Below are 26,320 nucleotides of genomic sequence, written 5' to 3' on the forward strand. Positions count from 1 at the left end.
AGTTTCAGAGCTAGGCAATTCGAGATGGAGGCTGTGGTAAAGTGCTGTAGGGCAGGGCTAGGTTCCTGGCTCCTAGACTGCCCTCCTCTGTGTCCTGTAACGTCTCGGGCTTACCTTCAAAGTCTCATTCTAAATGCAATTGCCACAAAGCCTAACTACCTGAGTTCAGTCCCTTGGACCCACACAGTACAAGGAGGAAACTGACTCCTCTAAATTGTTCTCTGACTTCCACACTCACCCCATAGTACATACATCCCCCATATTATACACACACACACACACACACACACACACACCACGTAAATAAAATACAATTAAAAAAAAGAAAAACTACATCAGGAATTTGCAGAACTATTTCCTCAATTAGAGCAACTTAAGTATAGCTAAACAAATCATTGTGAGCTAAGTCGTGGGTTAGAAGTAATATTTCAGGAAGGACTGGCATAGCGGAGAGAACCTGCCGAGCTCTTGTTAACTGTCAGTGTAATAGGATTTACTCTTAATAGACAGAAGCAGTGTCTGGTCAGTATGAAGTCATTTTTGTTTTGTCTTCTCTTTTATTGATGAGAAATTAATATTTGGTTATTTTGGCTTTCCCCTTTTGTTTTTATTATCTCCTTTTTCCCTTTCTTTCTTTCCTTTCTTTTTCATAAGTAGCCCAGGCTGGCCTGACAGTCACGGTCCTCTGCCTCAGAGATCCTGGGTGCTGAGATTACGGCGTGTGCCCCCCCCCCCGCCCCCGGCATTTCTTTTTCTTGACAAGATCCCAGGCTGTGCTTAGGGAAGGTTTTGTGAAGCAGGGTAGGTGATACAGTTGGCGGTAGGGAGAGGCAGGCCAGCGTGGCCGCCAGAGGCCTCAAGGGCCTCCTCTCAGCAAAGCTGGATTCTCGACTGCCTTAGAAAGAATTTTAGGACAAGAAGCCAACATTAATGAATTTATTAATAAGTAGAGCGTTGCAGTTACTTTTGTTGCTGTGAAGAGACCATGACAAAAGCCACTTAGGGAAGAGTTTATTGGCACTTACAGTTTCAATATGACCGTCATGGCAGCAGGTAGGAAGCATGGCACTGGAGAGGTCCCTGAGAGCTCACATTGGGAGCTGAGAGACAGCAACCAAAAGGGGGCGGAGAGGGGAGAGAGAGACAGAGACAGAGACAGAGAGAGTGCTATCAGAGGTAGGAGAGGCTCTATGCCTTAGCTGTGAGAGTGAGCACAGAGAGCAAGGGTGGCGCCTGGCAGAGGGCAGAGGGAGCACTCTGGAAAGTAGAGGGCACAGTTGAAGACGGTGTAGGCTTCTCAGGAGCGTTGGACCTCATTTGTTTTTCAGTTCTGTGCTGTTCTAACTTGTATTGCTCAAAAGACATCATTTGCAGCGGTGCCTGAAGATTAAACGTAAGCATGGAAGGAAACATACGAGTTGGCTTTCTTACTCTTTTTGTAAGTGAACCTATAAGGTGGTTTTGTGAGATGCGTTTTTAGGGTTCAGGGTTGTTAGGGTGCTAACATGGTAAAACTCACAGTCACACACATTCTGACCCTATGTGGCGTGTTTTCTTTAACTTCTTTAAGATATTTAGGAAGACATGTGCTGTCTTAGTGGGCAATTTTCATTTATCCGTTTCCTTGCCGTGTCTTGACTCTCCGCCAGGTTTCAGGGTGAGGGCTCCTTTCCCTTCTCATATTTCCTTTTTTTCCTCTCATTCTGTTTTGCTTCAGTACCTTATAACTTAAGTGTCAGTAAAAGACCCACTTTGCCATTTTGATGTCGGAGGAGAGCTATGTTTGGAGGAGGAAGGAGACATTCAGTGGTGTTGGTATTCCGGACCTAGATGCTGAAGGGTTACGTGTGATGGGTGCCAGCACCTTAGCGCTGACTCCAGAGCCCTAGTCTCAGTGATGCCCCAAGTGTTCATGGCTGAGGTCTGAACACGTCAGCGTCACCTGTGCAGCTAGCTGGGAGCTGCCCTGTGTCGCTTAGAGCATGTTATGTCGCCGGCAACAATTCCTGGGGCAGACTCTAGCAAGACCTCTTACCGTTTTCCCATTCATAGCCTTCTTTTTACAGAGGAATTTTTGTAAAAACCTTGGATATATAAATATGTAAAATAACTACACAAATCAAACACTAAAAGACATGTATTTCAAAACAATTCTTGGTCTGCACATAATTTTACTAAGTGTTGTCAAAGATTAAAGTGAATTTGAATAGTGAGATGGCTGGGTTTGCTCATTTTCACAAAAGGAATTAAATTTTGACGGCATCTCTGATACTTTATGATGCAGAATATCTTCAGTGTTTTTTGGAGTTTATCCATATTTCGATGTTATAGTCATTAATGCTGAGAATTCCACCTTACATAAATACGTAATACAAAATGACAAATGGATCTTTAGGACCATTTTAGAAACTGTTCTAATCCTAGGCCAAAATTAGTAGATGATTTAATTTTTTTTTTAATGAGACACAAGTTAACATTTCTAACAAGGTTTTAAAATCAAACATTATAACACAGTTCAATCCAAAGATATAACAAGCTGATACTTTGTAGTAAGGAGCAGACGGGCTGTGTCCAGCCACTCGGCTCCTGGTCACCGGCTAGCTTTACCCCGAAATAATTACGTGGAAACTGTATTCTTTTAAATACTGCCTGGCCCATTATTTTCAGCCTCTTACTCACATCTCGACTAACCCATATCTAATAATCTGTGTAGCACCACAAAGTGGTGCCTTACCAGGTAGATTCTAGCGTACATCCATCTTGGGCTGGAGCTTCATCGCGTCTGGCCTCTCTCTGAGGAGAGGCACGGCGGTCTGCCTAACTTAAGAGAGGCGTAGCATCTGACTGAGCCATCTACCTCACTTCCTTCTTCCTGTTCTGTCTACTCCACCTACCTAAGGGCCGGTCTATCAGATGGGCCAGGCAGTTTCTTTATTAATTATCCAATGAAATCATCGGATAGATAGAAGACACACCTACATCAATACTTATACACAGAGAAATGATGGCAGGAAAATATTAAAGGTTTTTCTTTTTCATAATTCAACTATTATTTTTCTACCTGAGCAGAAAACTGCATTTAACCTACTGCAGATGGTAGTATGCAGCGTCCTTGGTTCAGCAGAGATGTCTGTTTTTTTTGTTGTTGTTGTTTTTTTTTGTTTTGTTTTTTTTTTTTTTTTTTTTTTTTTTTTTTTTTTTTTTTTTTCGAGACAGGGTTTCCCTGTAGTTTCTAGAGCCTGTCCTGGATCTAGCTCTTGTAGACCAGGCTGGCCTCGAACTCAGAGATCCGCCTGCCTCTGCCTCCCGAGTGCTGGGATTAAAGGCGTGCGCCACCACCGCCCGGCCTAGCAGAGATGTCTGAAGCAGCGTTTTCTGGGATTATGTGACTGATAGCATGCACAGTGTAAAGCCCACATGTTGGATGTGCAGAACCAAGGTTTCAGTAAAGTCACAAGATGCAACGCGATGGAGCACAGCCAGAAATACCCCAGATGCATTATGTGTTTTATTTTTTTAATGGATTTTTGGGTTTTGTGCATCTAAGAAGCCTTTCAGTCGTGGGACTCTACATTGGATCATGGCCTACAGTTGAAGAAGCTGAAATCTGCAGGATAATGGGTACCATTTTAGGCATTGCAGGGAGACAGTAAACCAAACATGATACATTCCGAAGCCTGGGCTTAGAAGGAACTAACCAATCTCAAGCATCCTAGGGATGTTTCCGAAATGGAGATGGCAACTTTAAGGTACTTTTGTATTCTCAGGTGAATGGTACAGACTTCACCTTCCGGAGTGCAGGTGTGCTCCTCCTGGTTGTGGATGCCTGCAGCGTTCCCTTCCGGTTGGCGGAAAAAAAGATGTTCCTTCCCGTGGATGTCAGTCAGATGGAAGAGTATTTAAAGACTAGCATCCCTCCAAGGTAGGTCAAGCTTGCCCTGCACCAGAGAAAAGCTACCTTATGATGTGACTCCTCATTGCCATGAGGCTATGTTCACTCCATGAGCCTTTCAGGCTCTGTGTGGTAGTTTTTTCTTCAGTGGCCGCTGGTCTCACTGATGGACTGTCACAGAGCATTGTACAGTGATTGGGATTCAGGAGGTCATGGCCCAGGTCACTTGGTATCTGGAAAAGAGTAACTTTTTAAGTGGCTGAGTCCCAGCTCTCTTTTAAGAACAGGGTCTGGTTTTTGTTGTTGGTTCATCTCTGAAGAAAAGAGGCCCTGGAGGACGTTTCTCTTTCTGGACTGACCGGGCTGTGTGTGAGGACAGGTGATGAGCTCCAGATCCTGCTGCTCTGTGAGGCTGGCCTGGCTTTCTAGCTGTTCCCATTGATCTGATGACGTGTGTTCTCGTAGCCTGCAGAACTGCTCCTGATAAGTCCCATAAAGTCTTTAGAATATTTTGGAGTAACATTTACGTGTTGTGTGTGGAGGGGGGCATGGTGTGTGTGTGTGTGTGTAGGAGGTCATTTCTACATAGTCTTCCCTCAGTATCCAGAGAAGTTTGGTTTGAGTTCCCCCTGCAGATGCCTTGTCCCTTATTTCAGATGGTGTAATATTTGCATATAACCTTCACAGTTCTTCTTTATACTTGAAATTCTCTATCTGAATACTGGGAAGATCCATGGAAATGCCATGTTACATTGTATTGTTTAGGGAACAGTGCTAAGGGAAGGCATGTGTTTGTATCCAGTACACATGCAGATGTTTCCCCCTGTCTTCCACTGTTTCCTTTGTATGTGACAGGAATGTGGGTCCATGCATGCCAGGGTGCACATGTAGAGAACAGAGAATATCTTACAGTTCTTCTCTTTTTACCATGTGGGTTCTGGGAATTGAACTTGGGTTATTGGACTTGAATGGCAAATACCTTCTTCACTCACTGCCATCTGGTTGGTGCTTTTTCCCAAATAAATTGGATGAATGACTTATTGAATTTATGTATGCAGTGCCTGTGACTATGAGGGTCAGCGATAGGGCTATCTTAGAGAGACTTTTTAGAGTGAACTATTTTGCCAACGGTCTGCTGGTTATATTACTATGTTTAGTTTGCAGAAGCTTATGCATTGGACCCTAGGATTGCAAGGAGTGTATATTGCATTTTAATACAGGGTCGAGAAGTTACAGGGCAAGGATCAGTAGTGGTAATTTCAGTGTCCTGGAAGCAGAGACAGGAAGATCGCTATAAGGTTCAGACCAACCTGGACTGCCTAGCAAAAGTGAGCCAGCCAGAGCTTCCGAATGAAGTTCTAGTGCAACCGACAGTGTTTCTTTGAGAGCTTATGGGTAGACTGCATGCATGCACCCATGTGTTCGTGCATGCGTCATACATGCATGCCTGGGTGCATCTGGTAAGGACCTCTCCAGACTGGCCTGGTAATTTCATCCTGTTGAAGTTCAGAACTGCAGGACTTCTGTGGCCAGTCCTCTCCAGTAACTCTGAATCCCATCACCACTGCTTTAGGAAGACTACAACCAAGTGCACATGTAAGCACTTGTCAAAGCCCAAACGAAGTCAGTGTCTGCATTGCTAAAGGAGTTGCAGCCAGAGTTAAAGGAGGGATTCTTTTTCTGAATGGAAATTAATATTACAAGATATCCCTAACTAAATTAGATTATGCAAGTAGCACACTTTTCGTACGTGGGAACAAACAGCTTACTTATCTGTAGTACTTGGCAGCTGGTATTGCGTCCACTTTGAAGAGTGGTAAGCTCTTTTGAAAGAAATTGTACCAATGCAAATAGCATGTTGGTCAGATACTAAAATAAACCATGAAGTCATAGCAACTATACCAGGAAACACTATACATTTTTACTATTGTGTGTCTATGTTTGGGCCTGGTGCCTGCAGAGACCAGAAGAGGGCATCAGGTACATTAGCACTGGAGTCACAGGTGGTTGTGAGCTTTCATGTAGGTATCATGTAGGTGGAACAGCAACTGCTCTCAACTGCCGAGCCACCTCAGCAGCCCTAAAGATCGCAACTAAAACAAACAATTAAAAAAAAATCTTTAAACCACAGAGAATGGCTTCCGTTTGTTTCTGTTTGTAGCACTGTTACTGTAGCATACTGGAGAGTGAGTCTAGGGCCTCTCTATCCTAGACCAACAAACACTGCACCAGTGATCTGCACTCCAACCCTTACATTTACATTTTAAGTTTGTGTTTACCCATTCCTAATAAGGAGGTAATGGCACATAAGATAACAGAGCACTCTAGAGAATAGACCAGTCCTTGAACGGCTTGGTTCCAGTCTGCCCTTGCACCTATGTGACTCTTGGTTTTCAATCCTTTGGGTTTCCCTGTGTTACTGCCCCTCCTAAGAACATGAGAGGTTCCCTTTGCAGCAGGGACTTGAGACTTGTGTCACCGAGGATGAAAAGCATCTGGCCTGTTTTCCTTCCTAAACTTGCTTTTGTCTACTGTTCTTCCATTGCTCTCAGTCCTAAAGATTCTCAGGAAATCCGTGCTGAGTGATCAGCGTTGGTTCTGATGTTCTAACTTTGACCCACAGGTCAATCGTTCTGTTGAGCACAAGAGGAGAAATCAAGCAGATGAATATCTCTGATTCATTAGTACTTCTGGGATTGGTCAAACCAGCACATCTTCATAGCAAAGGTTTGTATTTGCAGTATCCTATGACGTCCTTAGGATGTGGCAGTGGAAATACTTTTATGGTGCTGCTTGTCTGCTAGACTGATTTCATGAGCTCTCCTTGAGTGTCTTCATAAAGGACCGTGTCCGAGGAACTGTGTTGAGATATGGCTGTCGTTTGGGTGGCAAGAATTCCTTGCTGACACAAGGAAGTGGAGGTGTTTGTGTGTGTGTGTCTTTGTGTTGCTCAACTCTGACTCACCTCCCTCATTATCTTGCTGAAACTGGTAGCTATATACTTCAACTTTTCTCTCTTTCTTTATAGGTGGTATTGTATTTTTGGGCTTCAGCGGAAACTTTAAACCGTCATGGACTAAGCTGTTCACCAGTCCTGCTGAGCAGGGCCTGGGAGTGCTCGAGCAGTATGTCCCTTTGCAGATGGAGGACTATGGGTGTCCCAGGGCCAGCAATGTCCACAGACGAGACCTCGAACTGTTACAGCGGGCTTCGAAAGTGCTTTAGAAACTTACTGTAATTTAAGTGCTGGGAAAGAAAAAAATGTGAACTAACTTATTTAATTTATGACATTTTAAGGTGACACTGTTAACCCAACAGAACCATTTTCCTGTTTGAGAAAAAAAAAGTGAGAGAGAGAGAGAGAGAGAGAGAGAGAGAGAGAAAGAACTCAAAGCAACCGCTCGAGTGCCAGCTCGTGCACCTTGGCCTTGCACAGATGGTAAAGAACCCTTTGTCTTCCTGAGGCTGCTGAGTTCGGAGAGCCGTTCTCTCGCCCCTCGCACCCACCGATAAGCCGGTCAGCAGCGCTTCCCTTTCTGTATAGTGGAGTGTGGGGAGGGCTTCCCAGCGGCTGCTGTAGCACCTTGATACTTGAAGTCTAATGTTCATTGTGCAGTCGACTCCAGTGGCTGACCTTCAGTGATGCTGGGGGCTCATTTCTGGACAGCCGGTGAGGGCTTTAAATGGCCACTCAGGCCCAGCACATGCCCCTCCTGCCTGGCCACGTACTCTTTAACTCATTTGTCTATTAATTGCTTTTGGGGGTTCACCTTTGAGCTCTTTGAAAGGTGAACCATATTGGGACAAAAGGGCTTTTGAAATCTTTTTGATCTGTGACCATTGGGCAAAAAACAAACAAATAATAACAACAACAAAAACAAAATGATCACTTTTACCCAGGTCTGAAGTTGGTGGACCTTTCCGCGGCTTTAATCCCTAGCCCGTCTTGACTGTATATTTGTATTTAAAATGAAGAGCTGAATTGACTTTTTAAAAGAAGCAAGCCACTTCCCAAACTGTAAGCCCCTGTCATTTTAACTTGCCAAAGGGAGCTGGGTATGGTGGCACATGCCTTTGTTCCCAGCTTTCCAGAGGCAAATGGATCTCTGGAGTTGGAGGCCAGCCTGGTCTACATAGTGAGTTCCAGGATAGCCAGGGCTATGTAGAGAAACCTGTCTAAAACAGCCCCTCTTCCCCCCTAAAAATTAACTTGCGAAAAGAAATATGTCCTTGGTTTTGATCTTGTACCTGTATTTTGGTGTGTGGATTTTTTTTAAAAAAAAAGTTTCCCTGCTCATCATCCTACCGGGAAATCCCAGAGAACTCACTGCTTCTCCATAGATATTGTTTCCAAGTGAGGAAGGAGACAGCTTTTTAGGTCAGAATCATGGAGACAACATGAACCTCTTCATAGCCTTAAAAGCAGGAGTCTCTCTTCGTGAATGTAGTTGTCGAACACAAGAAGAAAGGAGGCCGTGATGTCCAGTGCCCCTCCTACTGGGCTTTTCTCCAGCCAGTGGGGACACACGTGGCAAAGGAGGCTGGTCTGGCAGACAAGGAAGATGCGTGGGAATGCTGCAGTGCAGCGGGGAGTTGCATGGGTGAATAGCTAGGCATGTTAGGGCTGCTACTAGCAATGCAGACAGACAAGCTCATCTTCCTGTGTGAAGGGCCGAGGCTGATGCCTGTACTGTGTGTCTCTGTGACTTGTGTTCCTTGACAGAACATGCTACCTCAAAGTGCTGTGACAAACCATGCCGACTGCAGTGCTCACAGGAAGGGCACATGTCTTAATCAAAGTCTGGTTATTTGTTTGTTTGGGTTTTTTCAGATGTGGGTTTTTGTTTGTTTTTTCTTTCTTTTTTTGTACAGTGAGATCTTATCTATTAGATATATTACCGGGTAATGGTTCCAGAAGGTGATTGAATTGTGTGTGGGAATGTGTGTGTGTTATATTATGACTTAAATATATTTGATGTGTGCTTTTTTTAGAGTTCAGGTTTTTAAAAAATATTTAGAAAGGGTTGCAAGTTTCAAGACACTCAGTTTTTCTGATTTATGTACTAATAATTAGGGCCTAAGTTAAATAAACAGATATACATGTGCATGTATTTTGTGTGTGTGTATTCGTGAATCTCTGTAGTTGTTGAGATCTCAGATTTCAAGAAGGTATTGGCGGAAATAAAGGATGACCACCCATACAGATTTGCAAGACTGTATTAAAAGGTCAGGGAACAAATTTCTCCAAAAGAGGAGCCTAGCCTTGGCTGTGTGTTGGAATCACCTGGAGAGCCTTAAAAAATTCACAGGCCTGGGTCCCACTGTCTGTCTTTCTCCCAGATTGGAGTTAATGAGTTCATTGATTTTAGGTACAAGCTGAGGCACATGAGGTGTTTTTGTTTTTGTTTTTCTAAGCTCCCTGCAACCAAATTGGAAACACAACCCAGATTCCATCTGTAAAACCATTGTGATTAAAAAAGAATTACACGGGGCTGCAGAGATGGCTCAGCAGTTAAGAGCACTGGCTGCTCTTCCAGAGGACCTGGATTCGATTTCCAGCACCTACCTGGCAGCTCACAACTGTCTGTTAACTCTGCTTCCAGGGGATTTGACACCCTCACACCAATGCACATAAAATAAAGCTAAATAAATATTTTTACAAATTGCATGTATCTGTATGTTATTTTGAGATACCTATGTCACTCACAGGATTCTCAATCCTAAGTATTTTACTGTTATTACTTTTTGAAAGACTTTCTCCTCCAGATAGGCTTTCTCTGTGTAATGGCCCTGGCTGTCCTGAACTCACTTTGTAGGCCAGGCTGGCCTTGAACTCACAGAGATCCACCTGCTTCTGCCTCCCAAGTGCTGGCACTGAAGATGTGCATTACCGCACCCAGCTTAAAAGTTGTTTTGTTTTTTTAATTATTGATTCTTTGGGACTTTCACGTTATGTACCCCAATTCTGCTCACCTCCCGGTCCCCCAATATCCTCTCCTTACACCTGAAGCTCCCCCAAAGAAAACAAAGCAAGGTAAGCAAACAAACAAACAAACAAAAATAAGAACAATCCCCCTAAACAAAACAATAATGAAAACAAAAACCTTTTTGCTTCTCCTTTCCTGCCTCTCCATCACCTCTTCATTCATCCTGGTGGCACTGGGGGCCTAGGTGTGTCATATAGTATACCCCTTGGTCCTATCACCTTACTAGCAATGTTCATTGCATTGAATCCCTGGTCGGGTGCCTGGCACCATCACGGGATCCTCACTAGAACTCTGGGATGCCCTGTTGTTGCCTTGAGTCATGGAGATCCTGTGAGTATTGTTCCATAGAGTCCCTTCCCAAGCTCCAGCAAGTCCTCGATGGAGTAGATGCTAGGGTGGGACAACCCACCACCCAGGTGTGGGCTTGGGTTGTAGCTGAGCTGGTCAGTCTGAGCCACTGGGCCCACCTGTGTCAGGCACGGGGTCAGAGTCAGCTCCCCTTCGTCCATGCTGGATTCATCCTCACTGTGCGTGGTGAGGGGTGGGGCCATCTCTCCAGAGTGCAGGGGCCAGCTCTTTTGCTGTAGTGTTCAGTGAGATACAGGGCCAGCAAAAGGCGGGGCTGGCTCAGCAAGGCCCTCTGATTTCATATTGTATGGTTCCCAAGGCCTTCTGTGGTGACATGGGCCACAGACATCAACACAGACCACAGCTGCATGTGGACCACGGACTCAGACATGGCCCTCAGTAGCAGTTTGGATCGGAAGACATCCTGGCCCTGGGCAATGGCCACTCAGGTAGGGTTGTTTCTGGTGACCACAAGGCTGCCGAATACTACCAAGGCCTCAGGTCGTAGCCTCAACCCTGGGCTTTTATGTGACCTTAGGTGGCAATATGGACTGAGGCTTCAGCAGAGCCCAGCCACAGTAGGGCCAGATATGGTCCTTGGTAGCAGCTGGGTCTAGATGTCATAACTGCCCCAGGTAGCAGTGCAGGCCACTCGGGTCGGCACGGGCCCCAGCAGCAGTATGGCCCTCAGACACCAACATAGCCTTCACGGTAACGTGTTGGGAGCTGTGAACCCCCAGATCCGGAATTTCTTGTAAACAACGTGTTATGCTTGCAGCTGCTCTGAGCACGAGACCCTCAGGAGTTCCTGATGGCAGGGGAGTGATTTCTGGTGGATTTGGCTGGGGCGTGGCTATCAGTTAAGGATCCCTATATAAGCTGCCCCTGGCCACAATAAAGGGGCATCCCTGTTTCAAGGATGACCCGTGTCTCTGTCTGTGTGTCTTTGTGTGTTTAAATATCCAGGCCCTTGCCGGGCTCGTGAATGGTCCTGTAGTGCGGGAGCCGCAATAGGGAGTAATACTGTCACGTAGTACAGGCGGGCGGAACAGTAACGAACCTCGAACATCAGCCCAGACCCTGGCTGCAATAAGGCCACGGACCCTGACGTAGCCCTCAGCTGCAACTCTGGCCCCGACATCACCATGACATTGAGTAGAAGTGCAGGTCACTCAGATCTGCATGCATCCCGTCTCTCGAATGCCAACCTGGACTCAGGTGGCTAACCTGACCCTGGGCATCCTCATGGCCCTCAGTGGAGACAGGAGCCATGGACATCAACATGGACCCTGGCTACTGTAGAATCAGGGACCCAGACATGACCCTTGGCAACAGCTTGGCCCAGACAGCAACATGGGTGGCAAGCAGGCTTTCAATATCTGCCCACCCCTCACCGCCTTCATTTCTTCCCGTGTCTTTCCGCAGTGCACGAACCATTCTGCTACCATTTTGCTTCTCTTTCCCTCTCATTTCTCCACCACATATTTGCTTTTTATAATGAGGCTCATCTGCCCAGTACCTCAAAGGGCCAGGTGGGCCCACGGCTGTCTACTTGCCGGCCAGAGTCTTAAGAACCCAGGCTGGCTAGTCCTCGTCTGAATGGAATTGCAGCAGGTGGGGTGTGGATGTGAAAGACTTCTTTAGAAGCCCTTTTCAGTCTGTAGCGATGGTCTTTGCTTATTAGTCACACAAATCGCCACTGAGGCTTCCCTGTGCTCTTCTTGTGCAGAGAAATTGTATTCTAAGGTGGTTTACAATTTGGTGGACATTTTCGATCAAGCGAGGGCCTTCCCTGAGTTCCAGAAACGGGGCTGTCCACAAACCAGATGACTGAGAAGCACGGTGGCTTCCAGATGTCAACCCGTGGTTGTTTTATGCCTTTGACAGAGGGTCTACCTGGGTCCGCGCTGCAAAGATTATTTTGAAGGGTGAAGACTGTCTGAGAAGATGAAAGGCAGGTGCACGGCCTCATGGGAGATAACTCCCAAGCTTCCTCCAGGGTGATGTTTACGTGGGCAGGGGTTGGAGACAGGCTCAGGGCGCCTCTGCTTTTCAGCTTCACCACGCCCTTCTCATAGCTTTACGCCATTAGCACAGAGCAGGTTACTTTGTGTGGAGGAGGGGAGGGCATGGAGGAGATGGGCAAGGGTTGAGAGCTCCCGGTAACTGAGTTTTCATTCTGTCTGAAGCAGCCCAGTGGAAGGCCTTCCTCAGGAAGGCACGCACTCAACCCCAGGGCACATTCCCTTCCGTCAGACAAGTGCTCGGATCCCACTTGAGAATCCTTATTAGCTGTGTTCTGCAGAACTGGAGTTCATCCCCCGCAGTTCTTTTATTTACTGTTTTAACTTAAACCTTCCTGTGTAGCTCTGGTTAGCCTCTTGCTCTAGGAGATCTTGGCTCCTCAGCCTTTTGAGTACTGGAGATACTGGAAGTTCCAACACCCAGCTTTGTCTAGGGCCTTGTACAAGCCAGGCCTCTGGAATTCTTACCGAGGTTGCAGGTACTTATTTAGTCATGTTTAATAACCCGAGGAATTCTAGAGTGAAGAGCTTTAATAGGGTAACAGATGATTGTATCATTACTGTTCCTCTGACATGCCTACTCTGACATACTCCTAATGGGAGTAGACGCTCTGGGGCGGAGCTAGTCTGTGTTCTCTTCCCTGCTTCCCGCCTTTCTCTTCCTCCCTGTCTCTCCCTTTTCCCACTTTCTCTCCCTCTCCCTTCTGCTTCCCTCTTACCATATCTTATCCTTCCTGTCCCCCTAGTACTGGGGGTTTAATACAGGGCTTTACGCATAGGCAAACTGCCAATCTAGACCCCAACCCTTTTCAACCATGAAAAAAGTCCTTGAACGCCCATCCTGGATCCTTGCTTACAAGAGACAAGATGTTACTCACAGTTTGTTGGGTGGGTGTTCTAAGTCATTTGGAAAAAAAGGTTTTTTTGTTTTTTTGGTTTTTTTTACTTTTATTTAGCTTCAATGTGAGGAAGCTAGATGATTTAAAAATACTTATTTGGGTCCTGGTGTTAATCATGAAATTCACCGGAGAAAAACCAGTTCCACAATTTTGGCTGCGTTTAAGCAAGGTTTTATTAAAATTTTAAATACTGACCAAGATATAATTTGGATAGAACAACCACCTGCAAACTTTCCAGTTGTGTGGCGTCAAGACACGTGCTGGCGTGGTTAGATGGACAAAACCCATAGGCCACCATACTTTCCCATGAGGCTTTGTTGTTATTTTCCAAGAACTACAACTCCCAGAATCCCAGAATGTTACCTGGCTCTTGGGCAGGTGGGGCTTATAGGTTAATTTAGGGTCTAATACTGTCACATGCTTATTGTTACATGGTATAATTGGAGAGAACTTTGTTTTCTGAATGAGCAACTCTGCCCCAAAGGACCTCCAAAGATAATTACATGAGCAAAATGTTTTAGCTGAAAGTGCTATGAAGGTTGGGAAGTATATTTATAGATTAAAATTTTCATAAATAGATAAAATGATTGTCTTAAATAAGAAAAGTGACACACTGAAAGACCACCCCAGAAACAGGCAGGAGCTATGATCATGGTTCCATAATTCGAGTTACCAAACTAACCTGATAACTCCCCACCCCTTTGGAGTTAAAAATGGTGAATTCTTGCGTCTCTGTTTTCTAGTGATTTGAATTCCACAATTGCATATACAAGGTCCATTATAAAGTTTTGATATGTATACATGAGATATTGATCTGCTTCGGGGAATGGCCATATCTATCACTTGAAGTTCATCATTTATTACAGTGAATGTATTCAAACTCGTCGCTTTGAAATATTGAATACATTATTGTTGATGGGGGAGTGAGTTCTGGTGGTCTGTGGTTCTGCTGAGAGCTAAGAACGGCTGTTGGTTTTAGGTATGTTATGAAAAGGAAGGCCTTTTACTGTGTGAAAATTACAGGCAAATGATGTTCCCGCGTCTGTAAGTAAGGTATAGCCGGAAGGAACCCCGCCGAGCTCATTCATTCATTGTGTGGTGACTTGGTAATGTTGAAGGAGGCTTTTGCCCACAGGGCCCCCAAACTCTTTCCTGGAAAAGTTTGCTGAGCCCTTGGAGCAGAGCCCATTGGCCAGTTTCCTTGTTTTGTTCTTTGTCAACATTTAGAGAACTTAAAAAGTAGTAAGGAAAAAAAAACCTGCAACAGAGTCTCAGGAGGCACTTGAAAGCACAGGCTCTGTCCTTCCCCCCCCCTCACTGGAGTCCCCAGCAGGTGGAGCAGGCCATGAAATTGCATTGTAGGCTCTCCAGGTGCTGCTTAAGAAGGCTGCAGTTTGAAAATCCCATAGCACCTAGTAAGACTCCCGTTTCTTCTCCACACTTCATACCGTGCAAACACATACGCCTACATGGATGGAGAGTCCTGGACATTCTTAGCTCTCTGGTTGCATCTTTTGAACATGTCTCCCCCAGAATTTGCTTTGACTGATTACTGCCAGCCAGATTTGACGCACACCAGGGTAGGTGGCAGTGACTGAGACAAACTTTTATACGAAGCCCCTGATCAGCTTGCCCCTTGATGATGTCTGAAATTCTCACCATTAAAATTATTCCTTTGGCTATGGTTATCTCTGCTTCGAAATCTCAGGCATCTTTTGGATTTCACAATTCTTTTTAGGTTCTGTAAGGAGATGAAAGAAAAATATGTAGCTAGCTATGACTAGAATGCAGGATAACAGGCACAGGTGTCTCGGTTTCTGGCTACAGAGAGATTTCTCTTGTATGTATCAAAGCTCTGTTAATACGAATGTGTTGCCTTGAGGTCATGAATGACCAAACACAAGCATTTGCTTCATAAGCAAATACCTATTAACATATGAGCTTTGTGGAAGCTGGCAAGAGGTGGTTGGATGGACTTAGGGATAAGGAAATTGATCCTTGACTGGGGAAAGGGTGGGACCTTGGGTGGGCATGCCCATTCTCTCTTCTCCCATCAGCTCAGCAGCGCTTACTTTCTGAGGGAGGCACCTAGGCCAAGATGACTTCTGAAGGAGGAGAACATGTCTCAGAAGGTAAGGAACATGCGTAACTCCCAACACTGGAAAGAGAAATAAGTTCTGATGGTAAAGAAGGCTCATAAGAGAAACCTTGTTGGTTCCTTCAAAAAAATATGTGTACATACACACACATTTCTGAAGTCAGTTTAAGGAAGACGGCCCTTAGCAGTTAAGGGATGGAGGCAGTGATATGCTGGGTAGCTATTTGCTATAGCTATGATGAATGTTTTGGAAGCAACTAAGGTCTGATGCCAGTGAAGGCATTTAGTGATGCTGCTGGGAGCAGCATCATACTTCTGATCCTCAGCTTTCTCAACTATCACGGGGATTATAAACACTTTGTGTCATCACAGGAGGCACCAAGTGAGAATGGCCTTGGCTCACAAGCAGCTGGCAATCTGAAACACTTGCTGGCCATTTAAAAATCTATGCTAGAGTTACTGATACTTGTAAATTCTTTAGTATTTTATAGCAGCTAAGAATTAGGACCTCAATTTTAAAACAAGCTTGCAAGATGGTGGGGGCCACACTGAGGCAGCCCTGTGCTAAGCCTTTGCCCTTGTCTTACTTGTGTCTGGGCAGCAGCACCTGGAAGCCGGCAGTGCTTTGTTCAGGGAACTGGTTTGAGCACCCACAGGAGGATTACGTTTATGCTGGTGGTTCTGAGGGCCCCACAACTCACTAACCCAGATGTTATGGACCCAAGCTATGAAATGTGGAAACGACTCTTCTACAATGAAACTATGTGACAGCAACCATTCTACAGCTGGGCAGTAGAGCTTTCTGCTCTTGCCAGTCTCGGGAGGGGCAACTTGAGTCTAGCTAAATAGTTTGTCTCTTCCAATCCCCTTTGCCATAAAGAAATGGGATGAAAACACCTCATAGCTAACCATCTCAGCTTTTTTTCACTTCCTACGCAAGAAGAGGAATTGCTAGCATTCAGCATAATGGTTTTGAGTTAAGGTTTTTGTACTAAGCTGAAACTCGATTGCAGATTGGGGAAAAAATGCTGTTGGTAACAAACCTGCCTGTGTTTTTGTCCATTTCTTCATGGTCACATCATATCAACACTACTTGCTCTCTCCTCAAGGTTTCAAGAAGTGGTGGTGGTGGTGGTGGTGGTGGTGGTGGTGGTGGTGGTGGTGGTGTGTGTGTGTGTGTGTGTGTATGTGTGTGTTATTGGCAAGACTGAATTCCCAGACCTCTTTTGTAACTCCGTGTCATGTTTATGAGTTCCCTGTTCACTACTTGGGGATTTTTAGTCCTTGCTAAACTAATTCAGAAACGGGTGCCATGTCCCAAATACATTCTTATTTGAGCAGTAATTCCACTTAAATATCTGCCCACAATACCTACAGTGCTAAAAGGAACGCGTACCTGAACATTTTAATTATCTAATCTGGTTGATTTGTAAGGCAATTTTCCCACCCACAGATTGACCTAAATGCAAAAGTGCAGCCATCTAAGTGTGGAGAGAATTATAAACCTGGAAGGGCCACAGCCTGGAAAATGAGTCACTGAGTAATTCAGTCAAGACCAGCAACAGGATGTGAGCACTTGGATTTGAAAGGGGTCCATGTGTTGAGCAGGCATGTTGTAGATGATAGCCGATTTTCCCGGTTTAGGTAACTGTCCAAGAACACAGGCCAGATAAAAGCCACAGTCAGGCTCTGCAGCATACAGTCCTTTTGGATTTGAGCCCAGGGATTTAGCCACTAGAAAGCATACTCACCCCGACCTCTTTCTGGAAATGTTCTTTGTTTGCAATGCCTTGCATTTCTGCAAGTCACCTTTTTCAATAGCTAAAAGGAAGATATTTGGTAATTATAACTTTTTTCCTATTGCATTTCCATGTTGGAAACACATGGAGGGGTAGGGATCCAAGTGGGGAGATATCACACAAACATGATGGAACTCAGGGAATTGGGGAGTTTACCCATATGGAGGGGGTTCTGAATGATTTCAGAGGAAGGGTTGTTTAACTAATCTCTAATTTCTAGCTCTTGTAAACTCCTTGGAATGAGTTGGTTTTATCTCAATTAAAAATGCGTTGAATCCCAAGTCTCTGGATAATATATTGGCTATATTAGGTAGTCATCTTCTAAGTCATCCCTTCAATACATAGGTTGTATTCTATTTGATGAAAATGACACAAGATTATTTACTCTTATTTGGTCCATTAGCTTTGTAGAAGACACATGATTATTGGGAAACACAAAAGTTAGCCAATTGGACTTTCTCTCTCTCTCTCTCTCTCTCTCCTCTCTCTCTCTCTCTCTCTCTCTCTCTCTCTCTCTCTCTCTGTGTGTGTGTGTGTGTGTGTGTGTGTGTGTGTGTATGAGGGAGGAAGGGAACTGGGGTAGAGGTCAGAAGACAGCTTCCAGTTGGTCTTCTTTCATCATCTTTGAGAAAGGATCTCTTTGTTGTTTGAAATTGTGGTACATACTCAGGCTAGTTGGCCTACAAGATTCCAGGGATTACCCCATCTCTTCCACACCCTCTCCTATTGTGTGCTGTTTTTGCTCCTTTTGCTTTTTTGGGGGCCCGCCACCCTGATCCCAAACAAGTCACACATGGAGGCTTATTCTCAGTTATGATTGCCCAGCCTTAGCTTGGCTTCTTTCTTGCCAGCTTTTCTTAAGTTATCCTGACTACCTTTTGCCTCTGGGCTTTTATCTTTCTCTGTTTCTTTTTTCTTTCTTTCTTTTTTTTTTTTTTTTTTTTTTTTTTTTTTTTTTTTTTTTTTTTTTTTTTTTTGGTTTTTCGAGACAGGGTTTCCCTGTAGTTTCTAGGGCCTGTCCTGGAACTAGCTCTTGTAGACCAGGCTGGCCTCGAACTCAGAGATTCGCCTGCCTCTGCCTCCCGAGTGCTGGGATTAAAGGTGTGCGCCACCACCACCCGGCTCTTTCTCTGTTTCTGTATACCTTCCTTTACTTCTTTCTCCAAGGCTTGCTGTGTAGCTGGGTGGCCCCTGATGTTCCCCTCTCTTTGTTCTCTTGCTCCTCCTCTTTCTTGGTTCTCCTGTTTATCCTCTCTGCCTGCCTATCCTTGCTCCTGCTTCACTATTGGCCATTTAGCTCTTTATTAGGATCATCAGGTGTGTTAGACAGGCAAAGAATCACAGTTTCACAGTTACTCAAATGCAGCATAAACAGAAGTAACACCCCTGAAAATAATATTCCCCAACTCTGTCCCATCTCATTTTAGAAGCACTGAAATTGTAGGCTTCACTCCGCCCGGTGTGACGTGGCTTCCAGGGATCAAAACGCTGATCTGCGGCATGCTTGCTCAGCAAGGGCTTTCCCCAGAGACATCGCCACAGTCCAAGAATAAAATTGGAGTAAAGAGGGATGTGAAAGAGCAATGGATAACTCTGGCTTTTGCTGGGAGAGGGGGAGGTTGTCCCAACATGCTGGGTCCCACTTGCCCTCAAAGAAAGCCGACAGAGGGGCTAGACACATATACCTTAAGGATTATGGTCACTGGCTGCTCTTGCAGAGGACGCGAGTTCAGTTCTCAGAACCCATATGGCCTGTTAATATGGGTAGAGGAGGACTCAAACAGCTGCCTGGAACTCCAGCTGCAGGCATTCCACCACCTTCTTTTGGCCACCTGTACTCAGGGGCACTCACCTATACACAGGCACACATTCATACACATAATTAAAAATAAAAATAACTCTTAAAAGCAGCTGAAAGTAATGACAAATAGCATGGATTTAAGCCAACACAAGACTCAGGGCTCAGCCAGTTTTTTCGTTGACCTGAGCTTTATAGATAGAGGAAAAAAGAACTGGGCTGGGGCTGGGGCATAATTAAGTCAGCTTGATCCAGCTGCGGCATGGTTGAGCACTATCTCAGTTCTGGTTTTGAAAGGTAATTGGAAGAAACGATTGCTTTGTAGAGACAAGCTGGTTTGCATAAGGCCTTTGCTCCAGCACAAGAGTGACCAGTCTGCAACGATTTGCTCTTCTTGAAATTCAAGGTGGCTACAAATTTAGCAGTGACTAGAGACCTTCAGGTACCATTTGGATATCTGGGACAGGACACTGTAGAAGGTAACAGTAACATACCTCAGTTAATCTTATCTTCTTTAGCCTGGAAGAGGCATGAAATAGGTAAGATATCAGCAGCTCAGACTCCTGGAGTGATTTTTTTTAAAAAAGAATTTATTTATTTATTATGTATACAATGTTCTGCTAACATGTACACACCAGAAGAGGGCACCAGACTGCATAATAGATAGTTGTGAGCCACCATGTGGTTGCTGGGAATTGAACATAGAACCTCTGGAAGAGCAGCTGGTGCTCTTAACCTCTGAACCATCACTCCAGCCCTTCTGGAGTGATTAATGCACCTATGTTCAGAGCTGAGCGGGAATCTGACCCAGTTTTAAGACAAAGGAGAGAGATACAAAATGAAGACGGGATGCCAAGATTGTACCTTGCTTTTAGTCACCTGTGGTCCCAAATGAGTCAGTGCCTTTTAGCAAAAGCAGTTTCTAAGTAGTTGTTATTTTTACCTTTAAACTTGAAAGTGGGAGCCCACGGACTAATTGCCTAATTTCTGAGTTTGTTCTGAGTGTGATAGGGAAACTTTCAAAAGCAAATTCTGCCCATTGTAACCATCTGTCTTGCGTTGTAACGCCTTGTCTGTGCGTGTGAGTATGCATGCATGGGTGCATGTGTATGCGTGTTGCTCATATGTTTGATAATTTGTTTCTTGTGCCAATGTCATTAGCTTGTTGAGGAGTACAGAAGTAGTGTTACATTGTGTGTGGGAGACAGTCCTGTTCACAGGCAGAGTCAAGTCTCCTGCTAATTAATTACTATGCTGAAGTTAGCTGTTCAGATATACCCACCTGCTTAGTGTAAGCTTCTAAGTTTAGAGTGAAGGATGGTTTAGCCTCTCTGATTAGATTTCTGTGAGTCAAATTGTCTTGAAATGAGCTGTTGCCCAGGGGGTGTTAAATTGCCAGGGGCCACATGGGCTAGAATGGACTGTTAAGGGGAGGAGTCTCTGTGTTCTAGGATACTTTCCTCTGGAGTCTTAACACAGCATGTTTACCAATGCCTGGGACCGTGTATCTTTCATATATGTGGTATGAGCATGTGTGCTTGCACATGTGTGTGCTCATGTGTATGGAGGCCAGAGGTTGATATTTTGCTCTTCACCTTACGTACTGAGGCAAGGTCTCTCACTTGAGCTTGTATACCTAGCCTTAATTTGCTACAGGTATCTAATCTCTGCTTCCTGAGTGCCGAGGTCAAGGCTGCTGTGCCTGCCTGGCATTTACATGAATCATGCATATCTGAATTCTGGTCTTCATGTTTGCATGGTAAATGTTTATTTTGTTGAGCAATCTCATAGACTCAGGATTATATTTTTCAAAGTAAGGTTTATGGGCCATTTCCACCTGAACCACAGGTTTATAGCTAATATTATAGATTCATGGTCTATATTCTAGATGGATTGTGTTAGCATCTTGGATTAAAGCTCACAGATTTGCATTTATACAAGCAACTTAAGCCTCCATAGAACCTGTCAGATGTAACAAGGCCGACAGTACAAATGAATGGCTATAGGACAAATGATTCATTAAATAACATAAGAATAACTGGATTCCTTACCTCAAATCACAAAGGAAAATAACTTTCATATAGATCAAATATAGAACTATAAACCTTTTAGGAGAAAATGTAGGAGAATATCATTGGGGCATTGAAACAGAGAAGGATATTCTCAATGTCTCAAAAACACATCAGAGAGGCTGAAGACATGGTCCAGAGATTGAGAGAGCATACTGCTCTGGCAGGGGGCCTGAGTTCAATTCCCAGTACCATTGGGAGCCTTGAGGGATCCAGTGCCCTGTTTGCCCTCCACGGGCACTGCATTCACATAAACATACCCACACACAGACATACACACAAGCATACAAAAAATAAAAATAAATTTTAGATAAAACAAGCAAGTATATGCATGGTAGTTCTACTACAGTATAGCCTGTTTTAGTTCATTCGTGTTCCTGTGACATACAATATGCTGGGTGATGTAAAAGGAAGAGAAGTTTATGTCTTTTACAGTTCTAGGATTGGGAAGTCTGAGTTCAAGGTATGGATAGATTTAGTGTCTGGCGAGGGTCCCCATTATAATTCGTAGACAGCAGCTTCTAACTGCATCCTCCCATGATGGAAGGCGGGGGGCAGCTCTCGGACTCCTTTGATAACAGCATTGCTCTCATGAGGCTTCCACCTTCATGTCCTAGTCACCTCCCAAGACTTCCTACCATCATCACTTTGGGGGTTATATTTCAATAAGTTAGATTTAGGGGGACAAGCATTCGTATCACAGCAAAATTTAATACACCTGCCTGACAGAGGAGATCATGAAGAAAGCCAGTAGACCACACAACTGGGCGAAGCATTTATGAATACAACCAGTAAGTGGTTAATATAAGGAATATTTTTTTAAAAATTAGATAGAAGCTGGGCCCTGGTAGCACATGCCTTTAATCCTTGCACTTGGAAGGTAAATGCAGATGGATCTCTGTGAGTTTGAGACCAGCATAGTCTACAGACTGAGTTCCAGGGCAGCCAAAGCTCCACAGAGAAACTCTGTCTTGAAAAAGCAACGACAACAAAAAAGTTAGGTAGATTTTTAAGGAAAGAAAAAAAACCCAAAAAATGGGGGAGGGATATTCATTATAACACAAAATACAGGAAATCTGAATGGGATACACACATAAAATGTTTAACTTTGTTAGTAGTCATAGAAATGAGATGGCATTCAAAAGATTATATCTATATAAGATGAAACTCTGGGATACATTGTCAGCTAAAAATGAGTTGGTATACTTTGAGAACAAAGTCTAATTTGTAGCTAAAAGCTTCTATCTATCTATCTATCTATCTATCTATCTATCTATCTATCTATCTATCTATCTATCTATCTCTATCTATCTATCTCTATCTATCTATCTATCTATCTATCTATCTCTATCTATCATCTATCTATCTATCTATCTATCTATCTATCTATCTATCTATCTATCATCTATCTATCTATCTATCTATCTATCTCTATCTATCATCTATCTATCTATCTATCTATCTATCATCTATCATCTATCTATCTACTGATTTTTAGTTAGGGTTTATTTGTGTAACAACCCTGATTGTCCTGGGCTTTGTAGACTAGGCTGGCCTCAAACTTACAGAGATCTGCCAGCCTCTGCCTCCTGACTGCTGGAATTAAAGATGTGCACCACTACTATCTCTGGCTATTTATTTATCTGACTGCTAGAACTAAAGACATGCATCACCATGATCTCCCAGCTATTTATTTATTTTCCATCAAGGTGCTGGAGGTTGAACCCAGGGACATTCATATACTTTCTAAGTGTTATGATAATAATGTTTGTATGTGGGAAGTTCTTGTTCATGGGACCAAGCAAACATGAAGATACATTCATTACTGCATCAAAAACTCTAAAATTTGAATATGATCACTACTGTGGGATACTGTAAAGATTTTTCGTTCATATTGGTTTAATAAAACACGGATTAGCCAGTAGCCAGGTAGGAAGTATAGGTGGGGCATCCAGACTAGGTGAATTCTAGAAAGAGGAAAGGCTGAGATGCTGTCACCAGCCAGATGCAGAGGAAGCAAGATGACAGTGCCTTACTGAGAAAAGGTTCCAAGCCACGTTTGCTAAACATAGATAAGAACTATGGATTAATTTAAGTTGTAAGAGCTAGTTAGTAATAAACCAGAGCAATAGGCCAAACAGTTTATAATTAATATAATCCTCTGTGTGTTTCTTTGGGACTGAATGGCTGTGGAACTGGGTAGGACAGAAACTTCCATTTGTAAATTAACCATCAATGTGGGGCTGCACAAACACAATGTAGTGTACTCATACACTTGACTGCCATGTTGTAGTAACTAGGAATAAATTGTGCCTGTGCCATCCTTGTGGATGCATTTAGAAAACATAAAAAGTGAAAAATGGATATATGTGAAATGATAATAGGTACTTATGATTGTACACTTAATGTTGAGAACTCATGACCCAATTTTATATCATTAATGAGAGAATTTCTTTCTACTCTTGTTAAATTTGGAGATTCATTATTTTATGTCTCAGAATGCTGAGGCCAAAACCTCTCTCAGGGGCTATCTCGTATAATTTCCTCTATAATTTTTTTTTTGAAAATTTCACTATTACTATGCATGTGTGGGCACACATGACAAGCACCTGTGTGGAGGTCAGAACAAGTTTGGGGAGTCAGTTCTCTCCTTCCACCTTTACATGGGTTCTGGGGATCAAACTCAGGTCCTTAGGTTTGCAAGACAAGTACTTTTCCTGCTGAGCCATCCCTCTGGCCCCTCTGCTATGTTTTTTTTTTTTTTTACTGGACATTAATTTTGGGGTAGTTTTAGATGTACAGAAAGTCTGTAAAGGTATTACAGAAGATTTTGATTTAATCACACTTATTTTCTCCTGTTATTCATGCCTTACATTAATATGGGTTGCTAGTTTGTTATAAATAATAAAATTGTGCTCATATAATAATTAAGGTTTATACTTTAGTCATAATTTTTTGTTTGCTTTTGAGACAAAAATCTCATATATCCTAGGCTGGTTATGAGTCAGTGATTTTGAATCACTGCTTTTGAATCTTGAATCAGCAACACCACTCAGGTTGGGGGCTGTGAAGATGAGAATGGCTTTGAACTTCTGATCCTCCTGCTTGGTTTATAGGCTGGTGGTGCCAACACATTGATTTGTGTAGTTCTGTGAATGGGAGCCAGAGCCTCACACATGCTAGAAAACTGCTCTTCCTGCTGAGACAGACCTGCTGCCCCATTGTTTGTGTTGAATGGATTTTCACTTCTAAGCATTAGATTTCATCCACGATATCACATCTAACTCCTTCCTCCTGTCTTTTAGGAGCCTCTCAAGTATAATAATCTGCCTGGCTTTCCTTAGGGTTATTTCTTGTTTATTTTGTTTCTTTATGACTTTGGTGGATAATTTTATTATTATGTATAATGTTTCTTATTGGCATCTACTTGATAGTTTTCTTGTGTTTACAATGGGCTTGAGGAGGAAATATGTAACTGTAATGTGCCAGTTTTGTCACATGGCAAAGTGTACATATTGTTAACTAGACATCCTGTTGCTGTCACCTTTGACCAGTTAGTGGAGGACACTCTGTAAGGTCTCACTGACAACACCATTGTATTGGCAACCCTCCTTCCTCTCCCATTCTCAAGTCTTTGGAAGGAAATCACTGTGTGTAACCCATATCAGTCTTCTTTATAAAGGAGGAATTTTATCGTAAAACAGTAGAGATTTGTCTCAGGTCAGAGTTAATCATAGTCCAAGGTATGGTTTGGCCCAGAGAAGAGTTACTTCATCCATAATTAGATAATTTCAATCTTAACATAATTTGAAAATCACTGTGATTCAAATATTTTTATTTCATTTAATTTTACATTTAATTTACATGTCAATTAAGACAGTGAATTCAAATATCACTTTCCCTTTTCAACAACCCTTCTATCCAGTCTAGGACTTAGATTTATTAGCTATGATATTTTCCACATTAATATATTATTCCTACATTTCCTGGAGCTGACTTCAGAATGAGCAAAGGAGGATCTGCACTAATTAGAGAGTATGACAGAACTACGACCAAGTAATAATGAGAAGATAAAACTCCATGGGAACCAGAAAAGTTTACCAAAAGGCTTCCCCAGCATTTGCCATCTGGTGAGGAAGCTCCCAGAGTCCTAGATCTCGGGACTGTAGCAAGGAAAAGGTCCATCTGCGGCTAGTTGGTCTTCTGGGGGTCCCAGATTTCTTGATTCCTGAGAGCAGGCATTGGGCTTAGATTCTATAACATGCTGGGGAATGTGACCCAGAGCTCATGCCTAGCGTGTGCAAGGGCCTGGGGCTGGTTGTTCATAATACGGATAGAGGATAGGTGGCTGGCAAAGATTATCATGTAGGTGCTGGCTCGGTCATCAGATTCTAGATGCCGAGGCCTGCGAATGGCACACCATGTCACCATGAGGACCACTCTTGAGTAGGAATGAAAATGATTGCAGAGCAAATAATGAAGTGAAACGCGGATGAACAAATGGAGAAGTAAAACAGAGAGCACAGATTTAACAAGTTGTCATCATCAAATAATGACAGAACTTGAAAGGGAAAGTATCGGCTCAGGACCCCAAGACCAAGTTCTCAGCACAAAGGAGATTTGTTTGCCCCAGAAGGACGATGGGCAGGGAATAAGAGACAAAGGCAGGAGCTAGAAGACAGAAAGAAGGGGAAGGGAACAAGGGAGAGGAGGAGGGGGTGTTTGTCCTGAAGGAACAAAGGACTGCCTCTATACAGAGAGGAGACAGATGTGGCCCATAGGAAATAAAGGTAAAGAAGGGAACCCCATGTTAGGATGAGGTGTTTAATTTTAATTGTTTAGTTGAGCAAAAAGGGACTTTTGACTTCTAGACTTCGATATTTTGGTAGCTGGACCTTGGTAGACAACCTCAGGAGGAAGAAGTGGCCAAATAACTGAATAGACCTTGGAGGCTAGCTTCAGAAATGTAATCTATCTGTTCTTAGCAAGGCAGAGGGAATGGGAGGGGAGGGCAAGGCTTGCCAGAGCCGTGTTTGCAGTGCCTGGGCTGGCTAGAGTCCCTTTAGAACGATTTATGTTTCATAAGAATCTGGAAACCAAATACTCTGGGATAAAGGAAGAGTCTTGAAGAAGTGGGGAAGAATTTACGTCTAAAGGCCCTGCCCTTTTCAGTGAAGAAAGGAGATGCTGATTAACTTGACTCTGACAGTTTATTAGAAATCTAAGACTACATGCTGAAAAGAAAATCAGTTGTATAATTTCTACATTGGGAAAAGAAAGAAGGTTAAGAAATGGATCTGTCTAATGTTTGTTAGCAGAAAGAAACAAGAAAAGCAGAGAATAAAATGCTAAGAGGGTAGATAGTAATAATTATGAAAATTAATAAGGGTTAAACTACTAGTAACT

At 43.5% G+C, this 26,320-nt stretch overlaps 1 protein-coding gene across 4 annotated transcripts in view; it reads left to right on the forward strand.

Annotated features, from left to right (window-relative positions):
- Cemip2 (cell migration inducing hyaluronidase 2) overlaps window positions 1-9,003 on the forward strand; it is an 81,999-nt gene extending 72,996 nt beyond the window's left edge. For all 4 annotated transcript variants that reach the window (XM_038323797.1, XM_038323813.1, XM_038323805.1 and 1 more), the window contains 3 exons: window positions 3,768-3,922; window positions 6,516-6,619; window positions 6,921-9,003. In XM_038323797.1, coding sequence (XP_038179725.1) covers window positions 3,768-3,922; window positions 6,516-6,619; window positions 6,921-7,117 — 456 coding nt within the window. In that variant the 3' untranslated portion in view covers window positions 7,118-9,003. The remainder of the gene's footprint in view (window positions 1-3,767; window positions 3,923-6,515; window positions 6,620-6,920) is intronic.
- The last annotated feature ends 17,317 nt before the right edge of the window (window positions 9,004-26,320 follow it).

Source organism: Arvicola amphibius, chromosome 1 (genome assembly GCF_903992535.2).
Source record: "Arvicola amphibius chromosome 1, mArvAmp1.2, whole genome shotgun sequence".
NCBI classification, from domain to species: Eukaryota; Metazoa; Chordata; class Mammalia; order Rodentia; family Cricetidae; genus Arvicola; species Arvicola amphibius.